The sequence below is a fragment of the Myotis lucifugus genome, unplaced genomic scaffold, assembly GCF_000147115.1.
Source record: "Myotis lucifugus unplaced genomic scaffold, Myoluc2.0 scaffold_193, whole genome shotgun sequence".
NCBI classification, from domain to species: domain Eukaryota; kingdom Metazoa; phylum Chordata; class Mammalia; order Chiroptera; family Vespertilionidae; genus Myotis; species Myotis lucifugus.
Genome location: NW_005871241.1, coordinates 2,341,944 through 2,358,768, shown reverse-complemented (window position 1 = coordinate 2,358,768; position 16,825 = coordinate 2,341,944). Strand labels below are relative to the sequence as shown.

Here is a 16,825-nt window from a genome sequence, read left to right as displayed (position 1 = left end):
TTTCAGTGAATAAGACCTAAGAAAGACAGATGAATTTTTATTAAATTCTACCTTGTTTGTTCCACCTAATGGCTCCTGGACTGGATTGTTCCAGGAGGAAAGGGGAAGGAGAAACACAACCATTCTTTTTTTTCCTAGGGCACTGAGCTGGTGCTATTTCTAACATCTCCTGGAAGGGGATTTTACAGAAGTTAACAGATGGAGAACAACACAGCACACCCAGACACGCGGCCAAGCTGCGGGCTGCACTCAGACACGAACTCTTGCTTGGCCCATCTCTACTTCTCTTCTTGTCTGTTAGCACAACAGGAAACCAAACTGTGGGTCATTGGAGAAGTCCTCCTTTTACTTCTAATGAGCATCAGTTAGAGGTAATGACTAGGAAGAGGATTGCTTAACCAACAGTTTCAGATCTTACTCTAAAGTTTCTTTTATCTGATTAGGTTTCCATTTCAAATTCACCTTAGGTATGGGATTGGAATTTGGTTTCTTGATGAGCTTCTTTGCAGGTCCAGCTACATTAGCCTTTTCCTCATTAGTTCTAGGGTGTGGTACAACATAAGTCATTTCTGCAAAAGAGAGTAATATGATTAATATAATATAATATAATAATATAATATAATATAATATAATAATATAATATAATATAATAATATAATATAATATTATAATATATAATATAATATAATATAATATAATTAATATAATATAATAGAAGTCCGTTGCACAAAGATTCACGCAATAGGACTTCCTTCCCCTGGCAGCTGGCACAGGTTTTCCTCTGGCACCTGGGACCCAGGCCTTTGGTCCGGCCACAGTGAGGCTTGGCTTCTCCGCTTCAGTCTTGAGTCTTCACTCCAGCCGGAGCCTTCAGTCTTTGCTCCGTGCCTGCGTATGCAAATTAACCGTCATCTTTGTTGGGTTAATTTGCATAGTTGCTCTGATTGGCTGGTGGGCATAGTGGAGTGACACCAATTTGCATGTTTCTCTTTTGTTAGGGTAGATAAACTAGAGGCCCGGTGCACAAATTTGTGCATGGGTGGAGTCCCTAGGCCTGGCTGGCAATCAGGGCCAATCAGGGCCGGGCTGATCGGGGCCTGATGGCAGCGGGGAGGGATGGGGTGCGGGAGGTTGTCCACTGGCCGTGAGGAGGGGGCTGGCCCTCAACTCCTCTAGGAAAGGGGCCACATCCACCACCACCCATCCCCAGTTCCCAGTCTCAGCCCGGGGCCCGAAGGCCCTGGCAGGGTAGGCAGAGGAGGCCATGACCGCCGGGCCAGGCACAGAAGAAATGGATGCCAGACACCAACACCGCCAGCCGGCCATGGGAGATTGGCTGTGGGAGTGCACTGACCACCAGGGGGAAGTTTCTGCATTGAGGATCTGCCCTCTGGTGGTCAGTGTGCATAATAGTGACTGGTTGACCTGTTGTTCTGGTTGTTTGGTTGCTTAGGCTTTTAGATATATACTAGAGGCCCGATGCACAAAGATTTGTGCAAGAATAGGCCTTCCTTCCCCTGGCTGCTGGCACTGCCTTCGCTCTGGCCGGGAGCCGCCTTCCATCTTTGGGCACTGCCCAGAGGCCCAGAGTGCCGGGGCGGGGCGGAATGCCTGCAACACAAGTGTCTCAGCCCAGCCGCCACCATCTTTGTTGCGTAAATTTGCATATTCTCTCCTTATTGGCTGTGGGCGCTGCCATCTTTGTTGTGACGTGACAGTCAATTTGCATATTCTGTCTTTATTAGATAGGATATATGGGGCATTTGGGGCTCTTACATACAGTTGCCATTCTCTTCTGTTGACAGAGGTAATCCCACCCACACAGTTCAGTCTCTCAAACATATGACTATAATAAAAATATGACTTAACACCTCTGCCTTGAAGAACCAGTCAGGATCAGCAGGGTATATATATGTTTTCCCTTTTTTCCCTATCTAATAACAAGGGGCATTTATAAGCTTTGACATTTACTAGGAATGAATTTTGCTGAAATTGGCTTTTTCCTATAAGAAAGGGCTCTCTTACAATGAAAACAAAATGAAATCAAATCAAATCAAAGCTCTGAGATTCTCCAAGGGCCCTTTAGCACCACATATCTAGTGGTTCCCTATGAAAGTTATATAGCTCACATGCAGGTCCACTTTGTTCTCGGACAGGAGACCAGTCTGTGTCAATCTGGGACAGAAATTCCATCCATTCGTGGATGAAAAGCCGCGTAGCCCGGCAGGAAGCAGATGTCTCTTGGTCTATTGGCTTGTACTTCGTTCACACAGGTAATGTGGCTTTGCAGGTCAGTAGCTCAACTCCCCCTGCATGTTCTCTTCTGTTAAGTGGGGGATGCTCCCCCAATCTCTCTGCAGGGCAGCAGCAGTGTGCAGGGCCCCACATTTTCCTGGTGCTTTTGAGAGAAACAGTGTGGCAGCAATAGGAGAGAAACTTAGCAGGGGGCACAGATGCTGCCTTATCTAGTTCCAGTTATTTACCCAGTAGTCATTGTGGGGTGGGGGAGGGGGCCTCTCAAGCCCTCTTACCTCCCAGGACTGTGCAAATTTGTTTCAGGAATGTGTGCTTGGGGCAGGGGGTGGTTGAGATTGAGTGGTATCTTCCTCTGATACAAAATAACTCCCTGGAGACTTATTTGTAGGGTGGAAGTGGGAGAGAGCAAGGAGAATCGGAGAGGTACAAACCAAACACTCAGTATTCTAACAACCTTCCAGAATTTATCTAAAATTATTGGGTTTCGAATCTAGTAGGAGCTCTGCACTTTTTGTATAAAGCTCAGTCTTCAAATAATTTAAGACCAACGTCAGATTAAGAGGGGAAAAAAGGATATTTATAGGTGACTGTCTTTGTCACACAAAGGATTATTTAAAAATCTAACGGAAAGCTGTTCTTTGCCCTCTTAGAATAGTGTAAGAGCCTCCTGAGTGCATGTCCTTCTCTGGAGATCATGAAGAGCTGAGCTGAGGGGCATGGGGAGTGCAGCTTCAAGGACGCTGTCTGGATAAGGCATTGCCAAATTCATGGCTTCCAGATGCACCAAGTTCATGGAGTTATCAAAAGAAAATGAAAAGCAGAGATCAACTGTAATGGTTAATTTTATGTGTCTGCTGGGCTAGGCTTTGGTGCTCCGTGGTTTGGTCAAACACCAGTCTAGGTGTTGCTATGAAAGTACTTTTTTTTTTAGTTGTAATTAACATTTCAATCAGTAAATTTTAATAAAACATATTATGGCCATAACGTGGGTGGGCCTCACCCAATCAGTTGAAGGCCTGGAGAGAAAAGATGAAGGCTCCCTGACGAAGAGGGGGTTCTGCCTCCAGACTGCCTTTGGAATCAAGACTACAACATCAACGCTCGCCAGAATTCCCAGCCTGCAGCCTGCTCTGCACATGAGACTTGCCAGTCCCCACAACTGCGTGAGCCAATTCCCTAAAATAACAAACCACCTCTCTCTCTCTCTCTCTCTCTCTCCTCCCGCTCCCTCCCTCCACACACACACCCTATTGGTTTTGTTTCTTGGTTTCTCTGAAGAACCAACATAAGAGGCACCAACATAAGATCATAACATTGTTCTAATTTTTACCAACTAAGGCCTCAAAACTGAACAAAAAGGAAATCTGTCATCTACTGTTTTTATCCCTTCATAAAAGAAAAACAAATTTCTATTCCCACAATAAGAAAGATGTCATATCAGAGTAAAGGAGAGTGTGTGTGTGTATATATATCTTTATTGTTGAAAGCATTACATATGTCCCCCTTTCCCCACCATCGAAGGTCAGTTATATTGATTAAAGAAATTATGTCCTGCTAAATAGCTTACCACACTGCCCTCCACTTTCCATTTCCCACGCACAGCTGGAAATGTCGGACCAGTCTTCAGGAGTTGTGCTGTAGGTGACCCAACTTCTGATTGTTATTCCTAAGAGAACAGTCTCCCCTCCCCCATCCCCCCAAAAATATTGTCTCCTGCTATAAGAATGTGGGAGAGCAAAAAAGGACCATAAGCCTTGAATTGTCCTTTTTTCCTTTCTGCAATCAGGACATAAAAGATCGTATCTCTGTTTATGAGCCAGGCTGACTCTTCTGTCTTTTTTCTTTTGTCACAGATGATCATAGAAACAGCTTGCTGTGAAAGCACCTCACAGTTCTCACAGTTTCTTCTTAAATGAGACCACGCTTCCTTTATGTCCTTTGCTCAGCTCAGCTGTTCATGCAGGAGCTGGGGAGATTTTCCATCGCAGGTTTCTTAGAATTCATTATCCTTGTAGAGTGTTAGAGCTGGAATTCCCCTAAAGAGCATCGAGTTCTATTCCACTTGTTACAGATGATAAAAGTGAGGCTAAGAGAGGTGAGACAGTGCGCAGTAGTGAAGGGGAGAGTTAGAACTCAACCTCCCAAATGTCAGTTCCGCAATCGCCTTGCTCATCATGACTTCCTCTTCTGCCTTCATCACTTTCGATTCGGTTGCCACTTTCCCCTAGAAGAGCCCTTCTCATTTTACATCGCCCTTTCCTTGCTTTGAAGATTCATATCCGAAACTCTGTTTAACTATGCCGTGGTGTTCTTCCATATTCTATATATTGGCTAGCCTCTCTGAACCTCCTTTTATTTAGGTTAGGTACTTCCCCACATCTCTCTGCTAAGCTGTAAGGGCTTGACCTTCAAAACAGTCTTAGTCCACTCGTGCACGTGGAGCCTGAGAGGATGAATAAAAATACTTGCTTGAAATGATTGCCTATGTTTGTTAAAGCTACAGAATTCATTTTTCCTCATACAGTATTTTTTTAAAAATATACTTTATTGATTTTTTACAGAGAGGAAGGGAGAAGGATAGAGAGTTAGAAACATCAATGAGAGAGAAACATCTATCAGCTGCCTCCTGCACACCCCCTACTGGGGATGTGCCCGCAACCAAGGTACATGCCCTTGACCGAATAGAACCTGGGACCCTTCAGTCCGCAGGCCGACACTCTATCCACTGAGCCAAACTGGTTAGGGCACTAATACAGTATTTTTAAAATGTCTTTATTGATTGTTTTTGAGAGAGAGAGAGAGAGAGAAAGAGATAGAAACATAATGAGAAAGAAACATCATCACATCATCCATCGGCTGCCTCCTGCACACCCCCTACTGGAGATCAAGCCCACAACCCAAGCATGTGCACTGACTGGGAATCACACCTGCGACCTCTTGGTGCATGGGTCGACACTCAACCACTAGGACCCATGCAGTATTTGCAGTAGCTTTACATACTTGTCATTTTTCTGACACTTGACATTTCATCTCTTGGGTAAAAGGTGTTGCCAGTTTTCTTTTGGAGCCACACATTTATCCAAGTTTTAGATTCTCATCTATTTTCAGTTGCGCTCTCAGTTTTCTCCAGTTGCGAAAATGGTCCTTCTCTGTATCTACTTACAGAAACAAAATCTGAACGCAAATTGAGAGTATCTCAACCAACAGTGAGTCATGGACCTCAGCCTCCACCCCTTCTAAGCAGTCCAGCAACCCTTCCTGTTGTAGCCAAGACATCTCTCATTTCTCAGGAAGCAGCTATTCACCACTTCCCTTGTGTCTCTCACCTCATCATCTTTTTCTTCTCACTCATACAAAATAGAAGCAGCCAGATAGGGACTTTCTCATGTTACTCTACAATCAATCTCCCTCAAGTATATTCATCTGCAGTTTGACCTACCCTCAGACAGTGTCAAAGCCTGCGGTGATCCTAACCCTCTTGACAGATCATGCTAAGTGTGCTATTCTGTTCCATCTCTTCAGTACTTCTTTTATTATTGCTACCTCTCCATCTTCAACCTTTCTACTAGATCAGTCCTCTCAGCATTTATTCACTTTCAAGTATTTCCCAACTTAGAAAAAAAACAACAACAACAACCTTGGACACATCCTCTCTGACTTCAGCTTCACTTTATGACCAAACTTCTTAGAGATCATGCCCCAAATCCACTATCTTATTTCCCCATCCACACGTTCAATCAATTGTGATCAGTTTTTGCTCCCAAAGGTCCATTAAAACTGTTCTCATTGAATTCCTGGTTGCTAAATCCAACGGACATTTCTCAATCCTTATTTATTTGATCTCTTGGCAGAATCCTTTTCAGTTGACCAAGAGTCTTGAAGGCTTTTAACTCTGACCCAAAGCCTACAGGGCTTGTTAGAGTTCCTGGCACAAAACCAGTCTCAATTTGATGAAATAATTAAAATGGAAAATAGGTAGGAGCCAAATGGTGAAGGCTTTTACCTCTGAGCTGTGAGGATTTTTACTTTCTAGGCAATAGTAATCTAGAAAAGTCTTTGCGAAGGGAGTAGCATTGCCACATCTTTGGGGAAGTGAACTCTGGGGCAATGGATGGTTTGGAGCAGTGGTATGATTGTGCGATTTACATCACCGGGGAATTTGTGAGATGAAAATTCTTGGGTCCCACTCCTGACTATTAATTCTGAAACTCTGAAGGTGTGGCCCACTGATGTATGTTTCATAAAAGTCAAAATCAGAGAACCACTGGTTTGGAGGAGAAATGGAGACACAACAAATGAAAGTTAGCAAAAGCCTGAAATAGTCGTGAAGGTGGGTGGAGAATGGCGCATGTGGAGACAATGTGTAGTATTCAGTCACCGGATGAAGGCCTAGGCATTTTATTGAGTAGCTACTGACTTTCTTTTAGAGGCAGTCCTGAGGTTGCCTCAGAATTCTCTCATTCTCTCAGCAGATCCTTACTGGGCTGGGAGTCATTTAATATTAATGGGGAGAACACAGACCAAGCCCAGAGCTAAAGTTATGACCATCACTGTTTCTACTAGATCAGTGGTTGGCAAACTCATTAGTCAACAGAGCCAAATATCAACAGTATAACGATTGAAATTTCTTTTGAGAGCCAAATTTTTTAAACTTAAACTATATAGGTAGGTACATTGTTATTAACTTAATTAGGGTACTCCTAAGGCTTAGGAAGAGCCACACTCAAGGGGCCAAAGAGCCGCATGTGGCTTGCGAGCCATAGTTTGCTGAGCACTGTACTAGACCATCTCCTCCAAGATCCTGGTAGAGTCACACTGTGAGCCCTTTTAGTACTTCGTGGTGGACAGTGGGAAGCTCTCCAAAGTCACCCCACCTGTGAACAATGAACACTTTTAACAGGAAAACTGACATTTGCATAACCAACAGGTTTACTCTTTCCAGGATCTTCCCTTCAGTTTCAGCTGGCCCAACAGGCAGTCCATGTGGTCCTGAGGGACAGCTGAGGTGGCTCGCAACAGTTCACTTTTAGAAACCAATTTTCTAAGATCTCAAAGGAGGAGGGCATTGGACATGGACATGGTCCAGTGGATGAAGTTAGGCGTGACGGAGTTTCAGCTGCAAGCTAGAGAAAACAACTAGTTGACTCAGGCTAAACGGGAATTTATTTAATAGAGCACCCAGGAGGATTGGAACCTGGCATGAACAAATGTGGATCAACTAGTAAGTTCATGGCCAGACTTACACAGAGCAATGGATACTCAATACCAGGAGCCACACTGGACATAGGATACCAGGTGTTGCCTCAATTGATAGTCAGACACAGCTGCTCTCAACATAGATCCTTTCCTACCCAGTTTCTTTGTGTCACTAGTTAAGGGAGGGGTGGGGGGCACACCCCAGATTCAAGGGAGGCTGGGGCTGTAGTTTTTTGCTTCCAGAGGTGACGGTGATCTGTGCCACCTGGGATGGACCTGATGCAGAGAACCAAAAACAAACAAGAAAACCCTACTGATGCAATTTCAAGTCATGTGGAGTTTTCAAGATAAAGGGATCTAAGACATCTTCTAGTTCAGATCCCCAAAGTCAAACCTTTGAAAAACCTTTATGAATAGAGGGCAAATACATAAATTATACTAGGGGCCCAGTGCACGAATTCGTGCACCTTGAAAGGAACTGTGGGCTGTGAAGCTGCAGTAGGCACAGGGGCTGGTCCTCTGCACCCCCGCCTAGCCCCTCCCACTGTGGCCCCATCTGCTGGCAGCCCCTGCTCCCCCTGCTGCCGCTCCCACGTGCTGACAGCTCGCAGCTATTGGGGCCGGCACGTGCGAGTGGCAGCTGCTGTCCCGGATCGCCCCTCAGGAATAGGGGGAGGTGGAGAAGCCCTCAGGAGCGGTTGGGGCTGGCACTGGGCGCTGGCAGCAGGTGCAAGAGGCGGCTCCGGCGCCAGCAGCGGGTGCAAGTGGGGCAGGCGCCAGCAGCAGGTGAGTGTGCTGTGCGGGAGCAAAGAATTTTCAGTAACTACCAGAGGCTCGCCCCGATGACAGCAACCTGACAGCAACTGGCGCCCTGCCTTGGTCTGGCATTCCCGCTCAACTGCTCCACCATCCCACCGTGGCTGATGCCTGCCATGTTCTGTGCTCTGCGCCTGCTGCCAATGCCCGCCATGCTCCGCACGTGCCCCCTGGTGGTCAGCGCAATCATAGCAACCGGTTGTTAGGCTGTTCCGCTGTTCAGTCTATTTGCATAGTAGGGTTTTTTTTATAAAGATAAAAGGGTGTCTGCCTGCAGCTCCCCCTCAACACACTCACATCTACTTCCAGTCTCTAAGACACCTGCAAAGGATTCAAGGTCTTACAATGACACTGAAAAGTGAGAGCAAATTTTAGTAAGTTTGAGAATTCTCAAGAAGGCTTGGAAGCTGGGCAGGAGCAAAGGCGAGAAAGTAGTTGGCAGGCTTATATTTTACCAACTGTTTGCTTGGTCGAGCTGAGTCAATTCAGGCTTAGAAAAGTGACAAATTTCACTTAAAAGTACTTAAAACTAAATAGAACAACTTCTTTTGTGGTTCCTTGGCCACCATTGTCTCTTCTAGAAAACAAAGCGGTGTGACTCAGACTATTAAAGCTTGTGAAGAGACTTCAAGGACAGTTAAGATTCTCTTAGTACCTCATTAAGTGTTTCAATTCTCAAACATCCTTTATTTTGTATTCTGCCTGATCTTTTGTACAATGTGTTTCCTAGTTTTAAATTTCAGTACTACAAAATTATTTGTTACTTTAAAAATTATTCCTGGAAAAACGGTAATTCAATATTCAGATTCATAACACTAATCATAAGGGACCTTGAATATTTTGTTACATTTACAAATTCTTTTAAAAGCTAATTTTAAAAATTCATAACAACTTCATTCCTATTAGCCCCAAAGTGGAAACAACTCAAATGTCCATTAACAGGTAAATGAACAAATGATAATATATTCAGACAATAATTACTATTCAGCAAAAAAGGGGAATACACTTCTGATTCTTGCATTAATATGAATTTCAATACATCCTTTTGAGAGAAAAAGCCAGAGGTGAATGAGCACATACTGTGTGACAGCATTTATGTAAAGTTCTAGAGCAGGCAAACGCAAATTACAGTGACAGGGATGAGAACAGTGGGTGGAAGGGATTGGGGAATAAGGAGATGGAAAGGGGTACAAACAGGTGACGGTTATGCATTTGTTAAAACTCAAGTATGCTTAAAATCTGTGTATTTATTGTTATGTAAAGTAGAATCCCATTTAAAAAGTTACATAAACATCCACTAAGTGACAAGAATTTATTACCTGTGTCTGGACTCTTGGGACAGAGAGAATGTTCATTTAAGGCTCAAAGAAAGATTCTCATAAGAAATTAAGATAAGAAATTGTTAGATAACAATTCTAAGTGTAAATTTCTTAAGCCTGCAAAACACCCCCCTCCCCACCCCATATAGGTCAACCATAAAAAACAAATGCTCTCACTGAAAATATTCACTGAAACAGATAACAAAATATTTATTTTATTGTTATAAAATAAAAAATGGTAGACAAGCATAAGTAGTTACAGTTCCAAAGTAGAGCAATACAAAAATGTAAATTATTGCAGTTTTAAAAGAAAAGTGTAACAGCCAAGTATTGTCTAAACTTTTTTAAAACCAAGTTGGTTCTCACCATTAAAATTGCATTTTCTTTTTCCAAATGTCTTAGCACAATGTTGTGAAATAAATTTCTAACACCACAGAGATTAAGTTCAATGACCATAGTGTAAGCTACTCAGACTTAAAGCAAAGTTAACACACACAACATATTGTAAAAGTGGGAATGGCTTTAAAACAGAAGTTGTTACTGAACATTTCCTAAACTGCCTCTTTTCGAGGTAGTAGAATGGAAATAAGCATTCTACATGTTTGAAAGAAATAAACACATTATTTACTAAAATTCCCTTTGCCTTGTGTGTAGGCAAGGGAAGTTCAACTAACACTTTTTGGGGGGTAAGAGGGTGGACGATACTCATTTCCATGATTTTGTTTCACTCTAGTATGGGTAAGTGCAGTCATAATCTGGACTCATAAACTAAAAAGAATAGAAAATGTATGTTACAAACTAGATGCTAAAAAAAAAATCTTAATGCTAGAGACTTGCTGTGATGTGGTTCTCAGCAACATGACCAAATTGCTTAATACATTGGACTACTTTATGGCAAGAACAATTAGGAAAGGACAAAGGGAATGAAAATACTGAGACGCAAGACAAAACCTTGTTATTCCACACACAGTATTATACTCCTCCTCCAGGACGCCTGCACTTGTGCCAGAGCCCTGTCACCTCAGTACTCAGGTAAGTCAGCCCTCTCTCATCCCATCACCAAAAGACTTAACTTGGCAAGAATAACCTGTGGAGTTTTGTCTCGTACTGTTTTTTTGCCACAAATTTTCTCAAATAATTATTCCCACCAACCTAAAGTGAAAAATGCAATTAAACACTGAAATGAAATAAATTATCTTTGTTTTACAGCCACATCTGAACAAAATATATTTAAGGAAATTGTTAAGAGTACTAAACTTCTTATTAAGTACTTGAAAATACTCAAATATCTTACCTTAGCATAATCGATAACATCTGTCAGTAAACTCACCGGCACAAATCAGAAAAATAACACTATAATAACTTTACACTATACCCTTTAAAAGTTTTCATGTCACGTAACCTAATTTTATGGTCACTAACCTGAACCTCCTATTAAGCTACACAAATAATTTATCCTTTAAAAGTTCCCAAAGTTTAGAGCACATACATTTTGTATTTCATTTTACAATAATGCAAGAAAATTTCTTTTAAAAAAATCAAAACTCAAAATGGCAAACATACACAAATAGATCCAAAAACAGACTCAAATGTAAACTCCAAAGTAAAGATACATAAACAAAGAAAGCAAGTACTTTAAACCATCTTCAGTGGTAAAGAATATAGTAAAATGAAAATCCTGAGGAAATCTCAAGATGCCAACAAAATAGAATATATTTTGACTATATCTCTGAAACCACTTTCCAACATGAACTTATTTTAAAAATAATTCTCAAATATATATAAAAATGGGCACTTTGTGGTGAATTGAGCATATAATTTGAAAAAATAAGAGCATTTCTTTGCTCCAACATTATGCATAAGAAACTAAAAAATACTATTCTGCTGACTCCATAATCTATTACTGGGGTCTTAAGTACGTGACTTTTAAAAAAATGTAAGACAAATTAGGATATTATATATACTAAGGCCAAAGGATGACAAAAGCCTGAATGGATTTGAAAATTTCAATCAAGAGAATAATCTTGATAGTCACAACCACTTTGACTTTAGACTGGTTTTTTAAAAACTGAATTAAACTTGTTTAATTATTACTTATAACATAAAAAAATATCAGTCTTATTTCACTCCCCTTAACCATATAAGCTCTGAAATTAATAACAGATAACTTGCCTCTTTTGCCATTTTTGAAACGGAAGGTATAGGTAAGATTTCCTCCTAAACTTCCTCAGAAAGTACCACCAACTGTACAGAAGAATAGCCAAGTATGGTAACCAATATTTGTGGAATTTCATAGTCTTTCAAGGTTAGTGTCCCTTAGCCTTGTTTTAAAATATATAGGAATTTCATATTCAACCAAGAAAACTAACATTAGAATATAAAATAAGTTTATCAAATATTTGGAAAAACTGCTGTGCAAAATAACAATTTTTTTTTTTACTAGAATATTTTACCCAAATAAAGTACCAGTGTGAGTACCAGCACCACAGACATTTTTAAAGAGCACCTTTCCCTTGAAGACTTTAAGTAGAAATATCTAAGTGGGATAAATCAGAGTCCCTAATTAAGACCTTGGCACAGGCAACATCCCATCTAATTGTCCTAACTCATTAGTAAACCTGCACATTTGCCAGAAATGCTTTAAGAAGCACGCACATACTTGCTTTGGATAGCACTGTTGTGTTCAGGGCCGCACCATATGGCTCCCATTCCGGAAATATGCAACTACCATCAAATGCAACACATCCCAGACTTTCATGGCTGTCCCAAAGTGATCTAAATAGAAGCACAAATGTATGCAAGCACACTGGCTGGTAACACCCATGATGAATTCTGCCAAAAGAGAGTCAAGTCAAATTTGAAAATGTGACCAAAACAACTAAGCACTGAGATACCTACTGGCATCATCCGGAAAAGGTTTTATTTAATTTGTAAATTTATGGATTTTGATATTGCACGTATTCAAAGTAAAGCTTATCAAACACTAAGGCAACGTGTCCCCACTCCTGGATTTTAAATTCATTTTGGATAACTCAAAAATTGAGAGAAATTGAAAGCATCTTTCAAAAGCTCCCTCCAAAAAAGCAGTTATGTCATACTTCAAAGAAAACAAAACAAAAATGAATGAGATTAGCAAGCAATACTCTTGGGCAAATTTAACACATTCTAGCATTACAAAAAGTTGTTTCTATTAGTTTGAGGTGTTTCTTTGCTTTAGTCAAATAGTGTCTGTGTTTGACTAAAATCTGACCCAAGTCAGGGCAGGCTGCCAAATTTAAGGCAGAAGTCATTTATATCTTTGTATGCATGTGCTACCAAATTATGGGTTTCCCTGTAGATTCTTTCAAGCAAAGGATCTTACCTTATAAACACATTCTAAACACCAGCTGAAAACGAACTTAGAGCCCATTTGAGTTCTACACTGGTTGAGGCTTTTACTATAATAAATTAAAAACTTATCTAGCTGTTTGAGACAAGCCATTAGTTCAGAGCTCTTTGGAAACATAGGCAACATATAAAATCCTTTCAAAAATGAGCTTCCTAGCCTTGGCCGGGTAGCTCAGTTGTGAGCATCATCCCAATATGCCAAGGTTGTGGGTTTGATCCCCAAGAATCAACCAATGAATGCATAAATAACTGGAAAAACAAATTGATGTTTCTGTTTCTCTAAAATGAAAAAAAAAATGGGCTTCTTTTTTTTGAATTAGAGTTTTGTTTTTCTGGGTCAAGCAATCTTCTCTTTCCCTTTAGATTCCAAAGTTTAGAAAAATGCCCCAGAATGCTTTCATTGGGCACTAATTTCAGTGATACAGAATTTGGACAGTTCAAGGATTTTTGAACTTTGATCTGAAGTGGCACACAAAATAATTTTAATTTTTTTCAAAGACAGGGCAATAATTTAACAGTATATTCAATTTGAAGATAATCCATTTGACTTACAAGTGAGGCTTGACTTACTCTGTCCAAATTCTAACACATCAAAGTCAGTACAATGAAAATAATGAAACAGAAGAGGCTCTAACTTCTATGTAGACTTGTTGACATACAAAAGCTAGATTAGCATTTTCTTCCTGAACAAACTCAGAACTGCTTTTGTTAGAAAAAATTATATATTTTATTTTCTTGGATATTTGCTTTAAAAAGGTATTAATTCCTCTTTATAAGAGTTATCAGGAGTCAAACAATTCAACCAGATAGATTTCTACTCCAAAATACATTTATCTTTGGAAAACAAGGTAACAGTTGTAAAAGCAGTGTAGTAAGAGAATAAAATGCAGTAAGATCTGAAACATGGGTAAGATATTCACACATGAAAGTGTAAATATAATACACAGAGCCATTCAAATACACATTTATAAAGAGAATGGAAAGGTACCTAAAATAGCATTTTTATATATAAAATTTTCATATTAAAATATTGCTCATAATAAATAAGAGGTGATATTATGAATTTAACTTCCCTCTTAAATTTTTATCTTTAGTAGTTCAGACTAATCTAAGGTATTTGTTAACCTTCTATTGTTTTGAGAGGTGAATTACATTAAACTATGTTTCATAAAATCACACTGTAACAGTATATTTAAATAGTCACATGTGGTAAAAGTTAGGGAGGGCCACTTAGTAATTATGGGGAAAAAAATTCCCCAGATAAACCAAAATGATGAACCCTAGAAGACTAGAGTGTGACGATCCGCTTTTTCTAACAAAGATGTTCAATACTGCCTTTAAGTTCTGCAAACTTAATGATGCAAGCCTGGCTGACCAGGAAGTGGTGGGGCACAGGAAGTGAGTGTAAGTTGAGTTCCGTTGCTCATGTCAGGTGGGACTTCATTCCCGTTCGCCCCACTTGCAGACATGGTAACTTGGAATAGTTCTTGAGAAGCTGTTCGATGGCGACGTGGCGGACATGGAGCTCTGAGGCCAGAGAATCTTTTTCTTGCACTTGGCGTGTTAACTCTTCAAAAACTTCTGTAAGGATTTAAAAAGAAGTTCCATTTGAGTACACAGAAAGCTAACCCTATGATTTATACTTCAAGTACTTTACCACGCATTGGGTGAATGTTTGTAATTAAAGTGATTTGATACCGCCCTGGCTGGGTGGCTCAGTTGGTTGGAGCATCAATCCGTACACCAAGGGTTGTGGGTTCAATTCCCAGTCAGGGCACGTATCTAGGTTGCGGTTCGATCCCTGGTTGGGGCGCATATGGGAGGCAATCGATTGATGTTTCTCTCTCTCTTCCCCTCTTCCTTTTTCTCTAAAAATCAATAGACATACCCTTGGGTGAGGATAAAGGAAGGGGAAAAAAGTGATCTGACACAAAGGAAACAGTTGTTTGATCATTCTAGGGCAGTGATGGCGAACCTTTTGAGCTCGGCGTGTCAGCATTTTGAAAAACCCTAACTTAACTCTGGTGCCGTGTCACATATAGAAATTTTTTGATATTTGCAACCATAGTAAAACAAAGACTTATATTTTTGATATTTATTTTATATATTTAAATGCCATTTAACAAAGAAAAATCAACCAAAAAAATGAGTTCGCGTGTCACCTCTGACACGCATGTCATAGGTTCGCCATCACTGTTCTAGGGTGTTGCATACTTTGCATAGTCAGCTGGAATAGGGTATTCCTCTTCTCCACCAAGTGAAACCTCAGTGTCATAAGCAATGCCTATATAGATGCGTAACAGGAATGGTAGTCACTATTCCCTGAGACACTTTTCTCAATTTGAAAGAGGAAGAGGTTCAGTCAGTATCTAACATGACTTATGGGAAGTAAGTGCACATTAATGCCTAGGTCTGGAAACCCCTCTAAGAGGCTTTGGAATCAGACTGCCTGGGATATTTAATCCTTGTTCCTTCTCTCAAGAAACTCAGGCAAGTAATTATAAACTATGTTTTCATTTCTCCTTATGTATCAACTCAATGAGAGTAGGACCTTCATAGGGTTACTGTGAGGATTCAATAGGTCATACTTGGAAAGCACTTACCACAGAAGAAGTACTTGACAAATATATGTTGCTGTTGCTATTACTATTACTATTTTATTATTCTGAGAGAATGTGTGGTCAAGAAATACCACTTAGTTTTGGAGTTATAAAGACAGGAGTTAGAATCTGATACTGAATGAATGCATCATCTTTGTAAGCAACTTAACTGTCTCTGAAGTGTAGTTTCCTCACCGAAATGGGAATAAATTGCAAAAACAAGAAAAGAGACAATTGGGGATTCTGAACACTAACTATTAAACTATTGGTGTTAGCATCGTATTTCATGATGTTAAAGAATCATTAGCTGCCCTAGCTGGTTTGGCTCAGTGGATAGATCATCGACCCACAGACCAAAGGGTCCTGGGTTCAATTCTGGTCCAGGGCATGTACCTCAATTGCAGGCTTGATCCCCTGGGCTGCATGTGGGAGGTAACCAATCAACATGTCTCTCTCATATCGATGTTTCTCTATCTCTCCCCCTCCCTGCCACTCTCTCTAAAAATCAATAGAAAAATATCCTCGGGTGAGGATTAATAACAGCAACAACAACAAATATATATATTTGAAAAAAATAATCCATGCTGGGGGTGGGGTAAGGGGAATGGGTGAAAGTAGAGATGAAGGAAAATTTAGCTATGCTTTTTGTATTAGTTGAAGCTGATGAAGATAGGTCAAGGGGTTCACTATGCTATTTTAATATTTTTGTGTTTGAAATTGTTCAAAGCCAGGGCTAATACCTTAAAGACCTGTAACAGAGTTCACTTGCATAGTAAAATATTAGTAAGAAGGTAGAGATTAAAGTTGTAGTCTCCATTTTCACTTCCACTCTAACAGGTTCTAACCCAATTTTCAAATTTAATTGCAGATGAAGCTAATAGTACCCTGATATAGGGGATTTTCTGTATCAAAATTTTCACAGGCAAAACACCACTGACATTGATTCTTTACCCTGTATTCGCTGTTGGAGCTTTGCATTCAGTTGCTTTACCTCACCAGGAGTCATCGAATTCACTGAAACATGAAAATATATTCATTATTACCACAACAATTTGGGAAAATAAGCTGCCTACATTACTAACACAATATCCTATTTTTAAAAAATTTGTACTTATCTGCCAACGTAACGTTCAGCAGTATCCTAGGATTCATTCATTAACTCCTGCAGTGTGGAGTTTTCGAATCGTAACCTCAACCCACAGGAAGAAACAAATTTTATATCAATCCCAGTACACCCCCCCCCCCCCCCCC

The 16,825-nt window shown here is 40.4% G+C and overlaps 1 protein-coding gene across 3 annotated transcripts in view; it reads right to left on the bottom strand.

Moving 5' to 3' along the window:
• Positions 1–9,772: 9,772 nt before the first annotated feature.
• CUNH21orf91 (chromosome unknown C21orf91 homolog) overlaps positions 9,773–16,825 on the bottom strand; it is a 26,212-nt gene continuing 19,159 nt past the window's right edge. Inside the window, exons 4-5 of one of the 3 annotated variants that reach the window (XM_006097008.3) lie at positions 16,526–16,588; positions 9,773–14,555 (exon numbers count right to left, since the gene is read on the bottom strand). In XM_006097008.3, coding sequence (XP_006097070.1) covers positions 14,398–14,555; positions 16,526–16,588 — 221 coding nt within the window. In that variant the 3' untranslated portion in view covers positions 9,773–14,397. Of the gene's footprint in view, positions 14,556–16,512; positions 16,589–16,825 lie in introns of all 3 variants that reach the window. The other 2 variants (XM_023760795.1, XM_023760796.1) reach the window with 2 other exon arrangements.